General features: G+C 38.0%; 1 protein-coding gene across 1 annotated transcript; it reads left to right on the forward strand.

Moving 5' to 3' along the window:
* Positions 1–4941: 4941 nt before the first annotated feature.
* On the forward strand, positions 4942–17862 carry GJA1 (gap junction protein alpha 1). Its single transcript, XM_045499433.1, has 2 exons — positions 4942–5177; positions 14928–17862. Exon 2 carries the CDS (start codon positions 14944–14946, stop codon positions 16090–16092), a length of 1149 nt encoding a protein of 382 aa, XP_045355389.1. The 5' UTR covers positions 4942–5177; positions 14928–14943; the 3' UTR covers positions 16093–17862.
* Positions 17863–19222: the final 1360 nt, after the last annotated feature.

Below are 19222 nucleotides of genomic sequence, written 5' to 3' on the forward strand. Positions count from 1 at the left end.
ATCACCTGCACTTATAAAATATTCTGTCTGTTCTCCAAAATTCCATTGCATTTAGTACAATGCCAAATATAAAATGATGGTGAATGATTATGTTGATGAGATAACTACTTTGATGAATGATTTTTAATTAATGAAATAACGTTCATTTTCTTTGCCCTAAAATATATTTTCTCATTTGTTAGATGATATTTAGCTGATTTAAGTTTGTTAGAGCAGTCAATTGTCAGTCTGTTCAAATGCTTTATTGTGTCTCCTTAACGTAAACTAGCATATGTGCTAAATCAGCAGTTTCAGATACAAAACCTCTAGCTTTGCTTCTGGTAATTTTTTTAAGTGGGCGTGCCATTAATAGGATGCTTAAAAATAGCAACCCCCTGTAGAACGTAGAGGAAAAGAACACGTTCCTTAAAATATAAATATTTTTTACCCAAGCATTATTTGCTTCTTTTTTCAAAATTCAGTTAAAGAAAACTCAAACCATAAAGCTGAATGAATTCAACCTAATACTGTTTTTGTTTTCAATGCATAACTAAAACATCCTTACTAGCATAGTTCCTCAGACATAGGAAATATTTGCTGAAGGAATATAAACATTCACAAATGATCATAAAATTAAGCTTAATTTTTAAGAAGGTGATTTTTTTTTTAAGTGGAAGTATTAAATAATTTACGTTACTTCTGATGATGTTCGTTTTCACTTTGTACAGAAGGTGGAGCCAAAGACATATTTATCTACTGGCTGGGGCTCTTTCCCATTAAACAACAAAACAAAACAAAACAAAACAAAACAAAACAAAACAAAATAATTCTTCCCTTGACAAATCTTTTTGTGTGTGTAGCCTCACAGTAAGATTCACTTGAAGATAGGTGTGGGCTATCTGTCAGAATAAGTTCAGATTTTACCCAAGTTGAGACCAACTTTGATCCTTAAATCTCTCTCAAGGATGACAGAATGCTAAATAAATAGGAAGCAAGTCTAGGCTAAGTGAATTCTCTGGTTATGAAGCCAATTGTCAGACCCCAGAACTCTAACTATTGAAAACGGATTCTAGCTCAAGTCAGCAAATATGTTGGGAAATTTTCGTTACTCTAAAGGAAATATGATTAATCAACAGTCACATTAAAAGCACATTTTAAGGCTGGTTTTACCAATTTAGGTAGAACTTGCATACTATTGAGGTTCAAATTAACTTTTTCTGCTTCCTTACTATCCAATAAATGTTAGATAAAATGGAAATTTGGTGCATAGAAGGGATTATTCTGATGCTAAAGAAAGGAAAGCGATAAAACAATGCCATCTTACTCCAATACATAATCATCCTAGACCCTCCCAGTCTTAGATAATCTTTTTATTCATCTACAGCTGTCTTCAGAATCCCCCAGAGGTATGGCAAACTTCAACTCTGCTCAATTTGCTCTTCATTTGGAGTCAGCTGATAACCTCACCACCTTGAAAAATTATCTTCAACCCCCAGCTTCCTAATGCTCATACTCTTCACCTCAAAATGTGTATATTTTTTCCCTCCGTGTTCTGCATTCACTGTTGGTTTAAAGGAATAACTGTCCTTTTTTCAAAGTTGAGACCCTCCCCAGTACTCAAGTGATATTTTCCTTACAAATAACCCCCTGTGGTCATTTTAAATATCCTTCTCTTTCCCAGATTCTACATTGCCTCTTTTTTTTTTTAATTTTTTTTTTCAACGTTTATTTATTTATTTTTGGGACAGAGAGAGACAGAGCACGAACGGGGGAGGGGCAGAGAGAGGGAGACACAGAATCGGAAACAGGCTCCAGGCTCTCAGCCATCAGCCCAGAGCCTGACGCGGGGCTCGAACTCACGGACCGCGAGATCGTGACCTGGCTGAAGTCGGACGCTTAACCGACTGCGCCACCCAGGCGTCCCCTCTTTTCCGTTTTCCCAATCAAAACTCCAGTCTCTGCTTCCATACCTTCTTTCCCTTGTGCTCCTCATTCAATCTGTCATTAAGCTCGGATAATTCGATTTCCCTTTATCTTTCTTACTCCTAGAACCCTAGTTCAACTTCTTATAACTCACTCACCTACCATTACCATATTCTCTTTACTAGTCTCCAATCTACAGCCATCAATTACTTTTGAATGTTTATGCTACTCATTGAAGTGAGTAATCCACCACAGTTTATGTGAGATAGGCATTGAAAGTGCTTAAAAACTAATCCATTCATCTCTTAAAATTTCAGAAACTGGTATTTAGGAACAAATGTAAATATCCAAAAATACATTTGGCTCCCGTATTAAGAAATCCTTTTCACAGTTCTGAATAAGAGTCTGCTTGCCACTGTGCCAATAATGTGCATTTTTCAACACACAGGGCAACATGGATAAAGTAGGCTCTAAGCCCTGGCCCGTGGTGGGGCCTAAAGAAGCCATGCAGACGACAGGAACTGTAAATGACTGTCCCTCATCCCTTAAGAGCAGTATTGCCCGACTAGCAAATCAGAGTGCATCCATTTCTTCTGCAGAGACAAGACCTGGCAATCTCAGAAGATGTGGTGCTGGGAAGTCAGTGTTTATATTAATGAAATGGCATTAATATTTCTGAGAATTTGAGAAAAACATTTTAAAAAAACCTGTCCCACAATTTTTTACAAAACATTTCAATTGAGACAAGATTCTAAGATCAGATAAGTGAGATTCTGTATAAAAGTACATTATGGTTCAAAATGTAACTCATCAGCACTGCTAGAGTACGAAGTATAATAGGAGTTACTACCAGGCATTTGGAGATGCTGGTAGGTGTTCATGAGAGAAAACTGCGTTGTTGGTGTTCTAACAGGGAAGCCATCCATAGTAACGCAATGCCCCTTGAGTATTATTACTTATTGGATCACATTTTGGTAGAATTATTCCAAAAGAAGAGAAAATCACATAGCGTGTCTTTTATGAAGGATCACATGAAAATAATTTTAGAGATAAGAGATATAGTATATTCCATATGTTAAGAGAATATTTAATTACTGGCTCATGCTTTAGCTAATCTTTTTGGCTTAGAAAATGGTTCAAGTGATATCCGTGAATAACTTAATTTTGTATAAAGAAGTTCTTTAGTCTTATTTCAAGTTGGTCATAGAGGCATGGACTAAGAAGAAAAGGTAGCAGAATACTTAGACATCAATATTCTTTCATATGCCTAACAAAACATAATTGAAAAAGATCACAATTTTTCATTTAAAAAACCCTGTTATAAAATAATCATAATTGTTCTGTCATGAAACTAATTCTGAATTAGCATTTTAATAAATTTTTTAAATAAAATGGACAAATTCAGTAATAATTGTACTTGATAAACAATTTCACTAAGGTAAAACACATAGTTATGTAAACTAAATGAAGCATAGATTTCTTTTTTTCAAGAGGTAAAAGAGATTTTCTTATAATAAAGAGAATTCAGAATGTGTTCTGAATTGAATAAAATAATTTGTAGTTAGGACAACACCTTAGGCTCATTTAAAGGAAAGGACAATATAAATACAAGACCAAAACATATTCATGGGCTGCTGACCTTGGAGACAAGAAAGTTAGATTTCAATTTCTTTATTTCCCTTCTTTAACTTAAAGAAAATGTACACTTGGAAATAGTATAGCCCAACAAACAAGAGTAAAATTGTGTCTTAAAACTACATTTCAAAAGGTGTTTTCTAATCATTTTAATGAAAGTATATTTAGGGAAATGTATCTGTCAAGAAATATTTCTCATCTCCTTTTTCTTGGTATTCGTATTACTGAGAAAACAGTAAGGAATATCAAGGCTGGATGAGTTTGCTTTGTTTCCAGAAAATAATGGCCAAGAGATTTCCCTGCCCAACTTCAGGAGCATCACTGAAGCCTGTTTATGGGGAATTGTCCTACCACAGCCCTCTGGTATGGCATCTGGGGAGTCCTCAAAAGAGCTACCCACTCTAAGAATGAGGCAACATGACTCAGGTTATTATAAACATTAATGCAGAGCACCAAAGAGGGAAGGCCATGGAAGTGGAGGAAAATCACATAAAAATTCTATGCACATACACAAAAATTATATGCACAGCTTTACTGTCATTGGGCAGAAAACTCTACAGTTCGTTTAGGAGAGGGAGATGGTCACCAGGAGGGTCAATAATTTGGGGACCCACTCAATGCCAACTTATCATATGAATACTTCATTAAAAAAAATCCTGACATCTCACTACAGAAGATATTGATTTTTAATGTGCTGCCATGAATGGGACTGAGATACTATAAATTTTCAGTTCCTCAAAGATCTGATACAGGTCAGATACCACAATTTCACAATTAAAATATTTTATATATAATACAGTTATAAATATAGTTTTTGCTACACTGAAGGAAAGAGTAAAAAATTCAAAGCAGTTGGGGGAGGGGGGTTGGAAGGTAGATTTGGGATGAGCATACCACCATGTATATTCATTTTTGCAATGTCTGTCTCCCATCCCACCATTTCCTTTGTTAATTGTCCCCACTTAAGAGGAAAGGAATTAGATCATCAAATAACTCACACCCACCTTTAACTTCACACACCTTGGCCAATATGAAACAAGTCTGCACTGGCTATACTCTGTTCCACCATTTTTATTTACTGCAACACAAAACATTCAATGTATATAATTTTAGAAAAGACTGTAATATTATAAAATAGAGAACTTTTTATTATCCCTGGACTTTTGGTGAAACAAGCACTAACTAAAACCAGTAATTGCTATCTATAAAGAGTAACTACAAGTAGTGACATTCACGCCTCTAATGCTCTTCCATTTTTCTCGTCAGCAAATTTAAACTACAACTTGATCTCAACCTGGCTATTCCTCAGTGCCTTTTCTCCCCAACCCTTCCACGTTCACCGGCCTCCCCTCCACTCTCCTCCCCGCCTTTCCTCTGCCCCTCCCCTTCTTCAGCCCCTCCTCCTCGTTGAGTCAGTGGCTTGAAACTTTTAAAAGCTCTGTGCTCCAATTAGAAAAAAGCTTTTACGAGGTATCAGCACTTTTCTTTCATTAGGGGGAAGGAGTGAAGAAAGTACCAAGCAGCAGCAGACTTTTAAACTTTAAATAGACAGGTCTGAGTGCCTGAACTTGCTTTTTCATTTTACTTCATCCTCCAAGGAGTTCAATCACTTGGCGTGCCTACTTCTTTTAAGAGAAAGAGTAAGTTAAAAAAATACTTTACCTGTTCGTTTCTTTTTCTAAGTAAAAGTTTTCTAAAGTTTGAAAATTTATTAAATGGAGCTTTGATATGGTACTGTAAATGGAATGGTGAACTTGAAAATGTGTCTGTAGTTTTAAATTTAAAATTGAGAGTTCAGTATTTATTTTCTTGACTGTTGAAAAGTTCCTAACAATGCAACAGGTAAAATAAGATTCAAACTTTTCCAATTGGAATGAAGCACTAGTTTACTGGATATTTGGTTCTTCATTTTAGAGTATAATTTTTCTTTTTTCTGGAGTCGATAATAGTCTAGGTGCTTTGTAACTTGGGGTGGGGGGGGGGCTGGCCTGGGTTGGGGATTTGACTGACAACATCCCAAAAATCAAAGTGCAAATTTGCTTAGCGTGCTTGCTATAGAATTCTACACTATGTGCTTTTTCATATGTAAATCTTGATTGATGTTCTATAGCCCTGCAAAGCAAACTTCTTAACAAAGTGCTTTGTTAAGACCTTGCGGTTACTTGACTTCCACGTGGTCCCTTCCTAGAATTTTCCTCAGTAAACAAAAAGATATAAAAATCAGAGTTGTAATATTGAGGTTTTTAAAACAAATAGTTACTTTATGTTAGCAACCACTTTGGAAAGATTTGAGACCCTAGGAGAAGCACCTTTTTTACTCGACCACGTTGGCAATTCAGCAGATGAAATCCCTTGAATGGGTGGTTACTCACAAAGCATTTGAAGGGAAGAAACTTTTAGAAAAAAGTGAATGCCAGGGTGCATTTTCAAAACCGTCTCCTAACACTGAAACTCCTAGAAAGAATATGAAATAAAATAAAATTTCTTAAACATCGCCTTAAGGGAGCTAGCCGCCCTCCCCCGCCCCCCCTCCCCGCCCCCTTAAGCCCCTCTTACGTTGGTCCGAACCTGTAACAGACTTCAGAACTCTGGAGCGACTTTGGGTTGGAGCAGCTTGGGTGCTGCCAGTAGGCAGTGGTTATGTTGATTTGTTATTTTAAAGGGTTCAGTTCCTTAAATGCTCTATTGGTAACACATTCTGTTATCCAGAAATGCAACCATGCATTTTGGTGCTTGCTAAGGATTTTGTTCACACTTCACAGGCCAAAGTAATTAGTTTAAATTCTTAGTGCGACCCTACAGTTTGAAGTATTTGCACCGGCGAATGCTGAAAAGCAAATAAAAATGAAAGCTTCTGCGGAGGCCAGGGGCGGGGTGGGGGGGGGTGGCGCGGGGCGCCTCTGCCATCTTAGCATCTGTTGGGCTCGCTCCGGGCTCCTGAGCTGCCCGAGCTCCGGGGTTTGGAGAGGTTTGCTAAGACATTTCCTTGAAATCCTTTCCAGCCAAACCGAGCGCAGGTCCTCGTTCCGCCACTGAAAAGGAAGGGGAGGGGGAGCAGAGCGGGGGCAGATGGACTGCGTGCCAAATGGTAAAAGAAGAGCAAACGATTAATTCAATTAAATGTGTCAATCCAATTTCCCTTCCCTCTCCCCCCCTCCCCTTTTTTTCTGAGTCCTACTGTGTAAACGTTGGTTAAGCAGTCTGAGTACCTCGGGAATTACGGTGCTCGTATTGCACTTGTAACTCTTGCAAGTTCTCGAAACTTCCCAAGAATGGGAAGGGGGGGCGCGGGGGGAGCATAATGAAATGAGGAAAGAGCTAATGACGTGTCCAGAGGCGAATCAGTACAGGATTCGGAAACTCAAACCTTGAGTTCCGAGCAGCGGATTACCCATAAATCCACTTAGGCATCCAAATGTTTACTGAGCGTTTCTGATAAAGTTTATCATAATCTCCCTTTGACCAGCCTCATACTCACCCTCACCCTGGGGCAAGTCTGTATCTCTCTTTACAAGTGCTAAGTGGGGGTGGGAAGAGGAGACCTATAAATTGTTGGTAAAATAGATTTGGTTTTATTTGGAAATGAGTTTAATTTCTTTTGCTTCACGAACCAAGTTAGTAGTAAAAACATGCTTAATCTCACCCCCCCCCCGAAAATTGGGCACACTTGATCACCAAGTGCCCCGTTGCAATTTGAAGAATAGATATTTCTTAAGGAAGCCTGATTTTTACTTTCTGTGCGAAGATTGTTGAAAATAAAAGCCAGTATTAATGCAGAAGTCTCATTAATTCCATCTCACATAATGAAATAAACTGGTTAGAAAATAACTCGGAAGTGTAATTTTTCTAGGTAGGCCGAATTGACTGGAAATTATACCAGTAACAGGAGTACATTCTGTCCTGGCAATGTATGTGATGCTTTGTACTTCCCAAAGTCAGGGGTATAGCTGTCACCTGTCCTTTGCGTGGAAAATGCAGTGGTACTGCTGTGCTCCTACTTTCTTCACATTTTAAACAGGTTCCACATTTTTCTAATGCCTTTTAGAATTTATCACCACAGCTGCCCCATCCACTGGATTTCTCAGCCTTTCCCGTGTGATTCCTTCATTGATGACTCCGGGAAACAAGGTTCCAAAGATACTCTCTAGCAAGCATCTTTAAAGGGTGCGTTTTCAGATACTGAAAGTTGTTTTCTTACTTAGATGTTTCCAATTCCTGCATAGAGAAGGATGGAAACTCATGATACAGTGCATTCCTTCCTTTCTTTTATAATATCCAGAGGTGTAGCTTGGTATGAAGTCTCAGAGCCTTTTATATATGATACCCGAGGGAAGAGAATGATAGGAAAGTCACCAGTGATTAATACCTTCTACTCCACCTTTCCTGTTCTGACTTCCCTCCAAGATTCTAGGTTGTTTGAATAGATTGTTGGAGCTTATCCACAGATACCAGTTCAGCTCTGAAGGGAAAAGTAGTTATCTAGTGTTTATGATTAAGGTCAATATTCAATATAGGTAAGTCCAGTTTAAAAAAAATCCCCAGAGTTTTTCCTTCATGGGAAGTTAATTGTGTGAATTCTGTGGTGGTGGTTGTGTGGGGGGTTTTTGTTTTGTTTTGTTTTGTTTTGTTTTTTGGATCCTTGTGATAACTACCTAAATTTTTCACTTTGCCTGTCTAAATTCACCATTTATGTGTGTACATATTATTTTTTGCCAAAATGAAAACACAAACCATGGTGAGATATGTATATCAATGGCTTTAGCCTTAAAATTTTCCATAATGTCCATATTCGAATTTCCCTAGCTTTCTAAGTAATTTCTAGAAAATATAGATTTTATGGAATGTTTAAAATTCAGAGTAATATAGAAATGGAATGGGGGTTTTTTGTTTGTTTTGTTTTTTTAAAGCAACTTCTGTGAGCTAGATGCATTCTATAGAATATGGCTCTTTTAATTATTTGAGGAAGATGCCTTCAAATAGAAACAAAGACAGAGATGTTCTTCATGATTTTTTTCTTTTTTTCCTTAACAGCTGATAAAGGGTAAATTCTTCCTTCTAGATCTGTAGGGAATTGCTAAAATAGCAATATTGTAATCATTACAAGAGCATCTTAAAAACTAATTGATTACCATTAGGAAAATGTTAATCATTTCCTAGCTGCTATTTTGCTAAAAAAATACTCCAAGATAAAATAAATGAGCTATATCTATATCTAAAGATCTTTTAAAGAATACTAGCTAAACTTTATTAGCTCTTACTATGAGCTTTCAAGTGCAAGAGTTATCTTATTCAGTGCTTACTGAAGAAAACAGACTGTTCTTAATCAATACACTTGTGAGTACCTAATGGTGTATTTATGTGATGACAAAATAACCAGGCTATTCAATAAAAATAGTCAATTTGGAAGTAAGTGGAGGAGAACACCAAGAACTTATAGAAGTTGTGTTTTGTTTTGTCTGTCACCTCACAGTAGAAGAACATGGCTTTCAGCTTGCAGCTTCTTAGTTAAGGTTTTTCTTCTGGCATCCCTAAAGTGACCATGAGGCACTCCTGTTAGTGGGGGAGTTGAGTGGTAGCCATTGAACTGGGGGGGGGGAGGGGGTGTCTCTATGTGATAGGTATCATACTATCTTTGGAGTCCCTCAACCCCTATCTCATCTCATTGTTCTATGGAGGCTGATGTGGGTTGACTATGTGGTGAAGAGGGAACCAAGGAAAGAAAGTCTTGTAGCCCCTGTCCCCCCAAAACTACACAGTTCTATGCTCACATGAAAGCTGAGGAAATATAATGGTATGCTTCTTTTTAAATAGAATAGGTATTTAAATGGAATAGGTTTGATACACTACAGAGTTAGGCTAATCCTGCAGATAGGAGGAAGCAAAGGTTGTGTATTATTTAATGAACTGGGAATATTTACCATGGTACTGGATTCAAATCATTCAATGCCTGCATAGACTCAGGCTACTTAGAGGTGTTATGTGAACCAGGGTTAATATCAGCTGCTGCTCTTCCCCTTCAGAGCCCCAGCCCTACCTCAAGATTTGTCATTCTTGAAGTAAAAACAAGTTTAAACGGGCAAGACACTATGGTGTTATTTATTCTCACCACGTAGTGTACAGAGTGAGAATACAGCAGAAGAGGGATGACAACACAAGTTTGTTGTTTAATATCTTAACCTGTAACAACATAATAGACTGAATAAACATCTCTGATACCTGACGCAGTTCTGCAAGAATCCCAAATTACTGTGCTGTGTAATAAATTCAAGAAGCTCTTTGTTAAGGAACCTTTTTACTTACATCAGTCCTTACTGCTTGCTCAGGAGTCATTTGAAGCATATTGTTTCAACAGACAGTTTTCTGTTTTAGCAATTATCACTTGAAAATTTAATGTCTGCATATGAGATGCTGACAGTACTTTTTTTTTTTTTTTTAAATACTATGAAACTAATGTAAAGAAAAAATTAGTTTGAAACTTCAGAAGTTTGGGATATATGTAAGAGAATCCCAAAGAGGTAGTAAACAACAAGACTGGTGAATGGAACCTGGTGCCTTTTTGGGTACTGTGGAGACCACAGTGGACAAACCCCCTTGTGGAGCTTGCATTCTGATTGAGGAAAGCAGACGGTAATAAGTCCTTGTCCTGGAGAGAGACAAACAACAGACAGGTAAATACGTATAAAACCTGTCAAGTAGAGCTAAAGACCATTAAAGAAACAAAAACAGGACAAAGGGAAATAGGAAGTGACAGGACTGGAGGGCTGGCTGATGAAGTGAGACCAGAACTGAGACCTACAGATGTGACAAAGTGAACGGCGTAGACAGAGCAGAGCTGATCAAGGCAGATCAACTTGTTAGTTTTTCTTTCAAGATTGGCTGGCTGTTGGAGGAGAATAGTTTGGCAAGCAGGGTGACTATGCTAGTGACCTGAAACCTGAGGAGGTGATGATGGCTGAGATCAGGCTAAGTGGTGGGGAGACTCCGTCAGTCTGGGTTTTGGGGGAAGATAAAGCCTATAGTATTTGCTGACAGTATGAATGTGAGTTATGTTAATTATGTGTGGATATGAATATTACCAAAGAACATCTGGCTGTTGTGACTGTAGAGGAATGGTCACAACTGAGCTCAGTCAAGGACGTTTACTGCAAGGGACAGGGGTTCTTACAAAAGTTAAAAAACCTCAGGAGCGTTTACATTTTAGCTTGAGCGGCTTAAAATTTTTTGGTCTTAGTATATTAAACACACGCACTGCATTACCCTTTCCCCCAGATAAATCTATGAAATGATTTTTATCAGGCACTTCGATAGTCATTTTCTTACACATTTTTAGCCCGTGTGATTTTATTTTTCCTTTAAGTGCTTACTCTCAATCACTGAAAGGTGATCGATATCAAGTCTCACTTTAGTTCTTAATCCTATTTAACTTTACTTAAGTCCCTACTCTAAACTCATTACAGCTGTCACTTGTGAAATTCTCTAAAATCAAAATGAAAATATTTTCTAATTTTCCTAACAATTACTAGGGCATTAATGACATGGAGCGACTTGACTACAGCTTTGGCGTGGTGATTTGTTTTTAAGGGCCTGGCAAAAGGGACACTCAAAAGTAATTTAAAATTGAAGCTTTCTTTTCATTTTGGATCAAGTGTTTGGATCTTTATGCTCTTGGGGAGCATCTGATGGAAGTAGAGTGACGCAGGGTGGTTCAGTGAAGGGGGAGCTCAGTTCCCAGATGCCCTGAGAGCCTCTGCTCCTCATCCTGGACCACCCCTTTGGCCTTTTTAGATTTTCTTTTCCTTTCTGCTCTTCTAACATTTCTCCAATCCTAAATATTTTGAATAAGCAGCAAAAATGTCAAGGAACCATTGTTTGCCTCCTGGCCTGAAACTTCAGAATCACCTGGTGCATTTGTTTTAAAAAAGAAAATAAACACCGAAAAAACCCAACCAAAAACTAATTTCCCTGCACTCCCCTCCTGCCCCTCACCCCCCAATCAGATTAAGTCAGGCTGGTGAGTGCCAGGAATGTATATTTTCAACAAATGTTACCAAATGATTGTGGTTCAGGAACCACTGCAGAGGGTCTAGGGGGTCCTTGGAGAGGTCATGCTTGGATGCCCGTGGCTTTTGGCCTCTGGTCTAGAGGGCCATAAAGAGCAACGGGGAAAAAATGTGACCTGACCTGACATGGTACACAGAAGACAAGGATGATCCAGCTGCTGTCAAGCATTTGCTTCTAATGAAAATTTTGCATTAACTCCTTAACCTAGACCTTATTCTACATATAAAGTCCCAGCTTGGGAACCTAGAGGTGAAGGCATGAATATACATGAAGTACACTCAGCTCCTGTGTTTTCCTCCTGTATCACATAAGGAATATACCTGTAAATATGAATGAGGTATACAGTCTGTAAATCAATGCCAGGGATTCAGTAAACATAATTATGCCCATTCTTTATTTAAAAAATATTAATTTTTTAACTAAGATTTGGAAAAATGAAAATACTAATGGGGTAGAGGGTCAACTAGTTGATAGAACTTTTGACTCAAAACAAAGTGAACAACTACCAGAAAAAGTAACTATTTTTGTTACCTCTCCTTGAAAATCACAAGCATTATAAGCCATCGCATTAAACATTACCTGATGGTCTCTGTGAGAGTGGTAATGACAGGATACAGGATACTGGGTGTCCAATTGGATAATTCATCTTATTCAGATGAAAGAGTAAACTCATTAATGCAAATGACAACTGCGTGGGTGCTTAAAGAAAAGACAACTTTGCAATTAAGTTGCTGGTGTATTAATAAAGAACTATTACCTAGTGAACTGCCCAGTGACCCAGTTCACATACTGTTGCACTATGGGGTTGTTTTTGGGAATCTCAGAATTACATGGAAGTTGAGTTTTATTTTCCATAATATGTACTGGAACTTAGTATAGTACTTAATTTCCACAAGCATCTACATAATCATATTTTACTTTGAATAATGATGAAGCACTGACCAAAATGACAACTTTTCAGTGTGCCTGGTAATATCTAAACATGTTAAGTTTGTCTTGAGCTCCATCATTGGGTGAGTATGATGAGATGTTTGAAGACAGTTTATCATTTTATAGTTGATTGTTTTTGTGGTCCCCTTTTCCCCCGGCAATTGGAGTATTGAGCAAAAGCAGATGACACTGGCAAAATATTGTAATTCTCTGCAAACAGAATTAAGGCCAATTTACACATCATCACATAGAAACTATCTACTGATATAGCTCCAAAAATTCTGTTTTGTTTGTTTGACCCTCATGGACTGTACTTCTTCATTCCCAGTGTACTATTTTCTGCTAAATTGTAGGTTTTTTTCTATGTTCTCTCACCATTAAACTGTCCATCAAAGCTAAATTACTCCTATCACTTTGAGCCTCCCCTGGACTCTAACTCTTTTTGTAACCTTATAAGCCTTTGTTTTTTTGTTTTTTGTTTTCCCTTTGTTCTTTTTTGACTGCTCTTTCCATACATCAGCTTCACTGTCTAACGTGTCACTTCAGAATCTAAAATGGCCCTTCCCAAAAATGGAAGGGAAGCCCCCTTTTTAATGACCCTTGGAAAAGCATTACTTCTGTGATCTGCCTACCCACTTCCCCGTCTTCCTTCAGCATTCTTTGGGTTGCCATCAAAGATACCCATCGACTGCTGATTTAGATAGCTGGCACATAGTTTCATTTTACGGATCTGCCATCTCTTCTCTGTTCCGTCTGGGAAATCCCAAGCCAGATTTCCATTTCATTTCTTCACTTCCCTTGGAGGGATAGGCATTAAATGGCACTGTAATGTTGCGTGGTGGGGAAGACGACTCCCTTGGATTTCATTAACTTCCTACAAGGAGAAAGTGGCTCATAGTTCAATTCCAGATGAGAAGCTTTTATATTCAGATAACGAACATATTTCTATTTCTAAGAAGCCTATATAATCCTACTTTCAGTTACACTGTTTAAAATTTATTATGAAGCTCCTGGAAAGACTTTGCTTAGCTTGTTTTTGATTATTAAATAATCTTTGAGCACTTCTTACTTTTGTAACTCTCCAATTACTACTCTGGTGAAAATTAGACTGTATTCTCTATGCCTGCCACGTGTAATGTTACTCATTTCTTCCCAGCTTTCAGCCCTTGCTAAGATTGTATGAAAGCATGAGAACATTTCTAGCCTTAATCCAGCTTTATTATAATTTTAAAACCAGTGTGGTGCCCTAGAAATCCTTGGCCTTGGGATCGTAAGTCTTCTTGTGGCTCTAGTAATAGTTAAATATTTCCTATACCCCTAAGAGCTCAACTTTCATCAATTAAATGAAGGAGCTATTGACAGAGGTATCAATCGAATTATATAAATAACTTTTGGGATCCATGTTGAGATCTCTACAGAGTTGGATCTATTTCTCATCCCCAGCAATGGGGAAGTGCTAGGCTTAAGATATCTAGCTATTGATAGGAAGTTAAATCTAGTATATCGGCTGAGGGCCCAAAGCCTGGTAAGTGAACTTGAAAGTGTACAGCAATCAAAAGATGAAAACCAATCATTTTTGCTAGAGATAACACTTTAAAGTGGTCTAATAGGAGTGAGACAAATTGAACTTTTACTTGAAATGTAATGTGCATTTATTTACTCTTTGCTTTTTTGAAAGAAGTGCCCTGCATATAATGACAGTGTGTCAGAATGGTGTATTTTAGTACACTATACTTTTCTCTGGGAAGAAGACAGACTTTTGGACCACATAAATCACTGCTTAAGAAGAAACAGAAGTATAAATGACCGTAATATAGAATATACACAAATTACACTTGAAATAGCAAGGTGAAACATTTCACAGTAGTTAGGAATAAAATGCTGTATAATAGCATTAAGGTTTGGAAATGGCTTGTGTATAAATGTGTTCATGGGTGTTCTTACTTCAGTTCTTAACTACCCATACTTTTCGAATACCATCCATCAGCGTTTTGCTAAGGCATGCATCCAGACACAAGCCTATCTGGCGAGAACTATTGTCACTTACCAGATGGATAAAATAAGCAGAGGCACTTAGCATAGACAGTTTCTCAAGTCACATGGTAGGGCAGTGGTTGAGCAAGTAACATCTTTGCCAGTTAAGATTGCAATTTACCAGGCACATCGGCTCTGTTGCTTCTAAGACTTACCTTACTTCAAGAAAATTGTGAGACATCTTTGCAGGCGGAAAATGGGACAGGAAGAGTTTGCACTTTTTTGGCGGGGCAAGGGCGGGAGGGATGTGCTAGAAAGATATGAGAACTTGAATAATATTTTGACTATTGACTGAAAACAGTTATACATTTTAACTAATGATTTGCAGTCTATGATCATTTAGTTGTCTTTCTGCTTCTTTTCAGGTGGTGCTCTGGCAACATGGGTGACTGGAGTGCCTTAGGCAAACTCCTTGACAAGGTTCAAGCCTATTCCACCGCTGGAGGGAAAGTGTGGCTGTCTGTCCTTTTCATTTTCCGAATCCTGCTACTGGGGACGGCGGTTGAGTCGGCCTGGGGTGATGAGCAGTCTGCCTTTCGTTGTAACACTCAGCAACCTGGTTGTGAAAATGTCTGCTATGACAAATCCTTCCCAATCTCTCACGTACGTTTCTGGGTCCTCCAGATCATATTTGTGTCTGTCCCCACACTGTTGTACCTGGCTCACGTGTTCTACGTGATGCGCAAGGAAGAGAAACTGAACAAGAAAGAGGAAGAACTCAAAGTTGCCCAAACGGATGGTGTCAATGTGGAGATGCACTTGAAGCAGATTGAAATCAAGAAATTCAAGTATGGTATTGAAGAGCACGGCAAGGTGAAAATGCGAGGGGGCCTGCTGCGAACCTACATCATCAGCATCCTCTTCAAGTCTGTCTTTGAGGTGGCCTTCTTGCTGATCCAGTGGTACATCTATGGATTCAGCCTGAGTGCCGTTTACACCTGCAAAAGAGATCCCTGCCCTCATCAAGTAGACTGCTTCCTCTCTCGTCCCACAGAGAAAACCATCTTCATCATCTTCATGCTGGTAGTGTCCTTGGTGTCTCTTGCCTTGAACATCATCGAACTCTTCTATGTCTTCTTCAAGGGTGTTAAGGATCGTGTGAAGGGGAAGAGTGATCCTTACCATGCTACCACTGGCCCACTGAGCCCCTCAAAAGAATGTGGATCTCCGAAATATGCCTACTTCAATGGCTGCTCCTCACCAACTGCTCCACTCTCACCCATGTCTCCTCCTGGGTACAAGCTGGTCACCGGAGACAGAAACAATTCTTCTTGCCGCAATTACAACAAACAAGCAAGTGAGCAAAACTGGGCTAATTACAGTGCAGAACAAAATCGAATGGGGCAGGCAGGAAGCACCATCTCCAACTCCCATGCACAGCCTTTTGATTTCCCTGATGACAACCAGAATTCCAAAAAACTAGCTACTGGGCACGAACTGCAACCACTAGCCATTGTGGACCAGCGACCTTCCAGCAGAGCCAGCAGCCGTGCCAGCAGCCGACCTCGGCCTGATGACCTGGAGATCTAGATCCAGGCTTGAGAGCATCGAGATTCTGCTCACTTGTGGAGAAGAGAAAAGGTGCTGTCGAAAGTGCACCTTAGGTGTTCATTTTGTTCCATTGCAGGTGGTACTCAACAGCCTTCCTCATGAGGCTTAGAAAACACAAAGACATTAGAATACCTAGGTTCATTGGGGGTATTTGGGATAGGTGGGTGGAGAGGGAGGGGATAAGGGAGGTACATGTTGGTATTTAATGTAGTTGATTCAAAGAACTGTAGTTCTAAATATAAGTTGCATTAGGTGATACATAGCTAAGGGCTTTTTCTCCCCCCACACACCCCTAAGAATAGTTCTGTGTATGTGAAAGAGTGGGTGATATTTTTGGATAAGTACTTTTTTTATTCTACCATGAAACTGAAATAACTTTGACCAGGAAAAAAAAAAAAAAAATGCTTCCTGGACATCTTGTTTCTTTTTATCAAGAAAAAGTTGGAGGATTGTCCTTATGTCCCTGCTAAAACATTCCATTGTTAAAATTTGCACTTTGAAGGTAAGCTTTCTAGGCCTGACCCTCCAGGTGTCAGTGGACTTGAGATACTATATTTGTTATTCTTGGTATCAGTTAAAAGTCCAGACAAGGCCCACAGAAAGAGACTTTCCATCGCATTTTCAAATCTCGGCCAGTCATATGGACGTTATTTCTTTTACATCTAGTTGTGACATGTAACTGCCATCACTTTTTCATCATTCCTCAGCTACTATTCACATTCATTTAGTGGTTTCTGTAAACATTTTGAAAACAGTTGGGATGTCACTTAACATTTTTTGAATTAGAGTCAGGGAAGCAAGCCATGCTCAATATTTAACAATCACTTATATGTGTAAGTGTGTGGAAGAGTGTGTTTTATTCGTCATATATTGGTACAAGCAGATGCAGTATAAACTCACAAATACAGATTTGAAAATAATGCATACACAGTGTTCAAATTTGAGCCTTTCTCATGGATTTTGTGGTGTGGGCCAATATGGTGTTTACATTCTATAATTCCTGCTGTGCAAGTAAAGCACACTTTTTTTTCCCCCCAAGTGGTTTTTTTTTTCCCCCATGTATCCTATTATGGATACTGGTATTGTTAATTATGATTTTTTTTCCTTTTTCTCTTTTTTTAGAATATAGCAGTAATGCTATTGCTGAAATGAATGATTTTCTTTCTCTGAAGTGTAATCATGAATGCTTGAATGATAGAATTTTAGTACTGTAAACAGGCTTTAGTAAGTAATGTGAGACACTTAGAAGAAATGCTTAGAGTGGGCTTTTAAGTGTGCCTAAATGAATTTCGCAGTAACTGGTATCCTTGGTTTTGTCCTACTTAATACACATTAGTTCAGAACTTGTATTCTGTTATGAGTTTGACAGTCTTTTGGAGTGAGCAGCAACTTTGATGTTTGCACTAAGACTTTATTTGGAATGCAAGAGAGGTTGACAAGAGGTTTCAGTAGTACACATGTAACTAATTTATTTGAAATCTACCCGAAAGAAATCTACCAGTTTCTTCAAATGTCTTCTTAAAACTCATCAGAGAGGATTCATGAAAATGCAGAGCATCATACTTTTTCTTCTTGCGTGTCAGCTACATAAACAGTTTTGTACAATGAAAAATACTAATTGGTTTGACATTCCATGTTAAACTACTGTTACGTTCAGCTTCGTTGCATGTAATGTAGACCTTGTCCATCAGATCATGTGTTCTGGAGAGTGTTCCTTATTCAATAAAGTTTTAATTTAGTATAAGGAGAGCAATCTATATCCTGTGTGATTTTTAAAACTTTTATTGCATCTATTCACAATTATCAAAGACATTTCCATTAGTTTTGATGATTTAGGCAAATAAGATTCACAAGCTTCAGGAGTCTTTAAAAACAACATCATTAGCTAGGTTCAGTGCAACATTGATAACAGTTTTGGGTATTTGTTCAACTAAGGGAAGATAAAGTACATAAGTGTTGGATTTGGAATATAAGATTAGTGATATGTGTGGTAAAGCTTAAAATAAGGTAATGTTAAGTAATTTAGTAGATCCATACATGAGAGAAGTAAGCATGAAAAGATAAGGACGATGTAATTTTAAAACTGGAGCCTCCTGGAGATAAAAGACCAAGAACAAAGTCCATTTAAGTGTGGTTATGCTCTATGACAAAAGAATGAAATAGATGTAGGAATCTTATACCTAAAGACATTGTGAAAAATACAAAAAATAGATTTTAGAAATTCCTAACACCCCACCCTCCCACCCAACTGAATCATTCAAAGGGAGTAGAATAGTTTTGGACAGTGTATAATATTGCTATAATTTTAGATACAAAATTTATTGGAGTGCCTGTGTGACTCAGTTAAGCATCCGACTTCAGCCTAGGTCATGATCTCATGGTTCATAAGTTTGAGCCCCATGTCAGGCTCTGTGATGACAACTCGGAGCCTGCTTCGGATTCTGTGTCTCCCTCTGCCCCTCCCCTGCTCATGCTCTGTCTTAAAAATACACATTAAAAAAAATTTTTTTTAATATATAAAATATATTAATACTTACAAGTCACGTTTCAAATTTTTAAAAATTTGCATACATACCACAGCAAACCAGATTACTTAGAACATAAAATTAGTACTAATTTAGAAATCTAGTCCAGTTCAGTTGCTTCTTTTATTTTTTTTTATGAGCAAGGGTTATGAGATTTGCCTAAAATCAAAGGATTATCTAATAACCAGTTTTCCAGTCAATATAATTGGTAATGTCAACATGTCTTTTGGTATTATCATTTGGCTGGCTGAGAAACCTATCGAAGAAGCAAGTTTTCTGTGTATTTGCATTTACTATGGGAAATAGAGAAATGAATTATTTATTTGAATGTATGTGTTTCTATGTCCTACATATGCAGGGTTCATGAGATATGGATGGATAAATAATTAGACCATCGAATGTTGGAGTAGGAGAGTGGAGGTATGAAACAGCGTTCTGATTTAGGTGTATGGAGGTGAGAGGGCAAGTTACGGCTTTCAGAAAGTGCATTCTAAACATTTCCCAAATTTAAAGCTTTCACTATTTACAAAAAAAAAAAAAAAAAATTAAGCATGTACTAAATATACACAGTTTTGTATATGTAT

The sequence above is a fragment of the Leopardus geoffroyi genome, chromosome B2 (genome assembly GCF_018350155.1).
Source record: "Leopardus geoffroyi isolate Oge1 chromosome B2, O.geoffroyi_Oge1_pat1.0, whole genome shotgun sequence".
Classification (NCBI taxonomy): Eukaryota; Metazoa; Chordata; class Mammalia; order Carnivora; family Felidae; genus Leopardus; species Leopardus geoffroyi.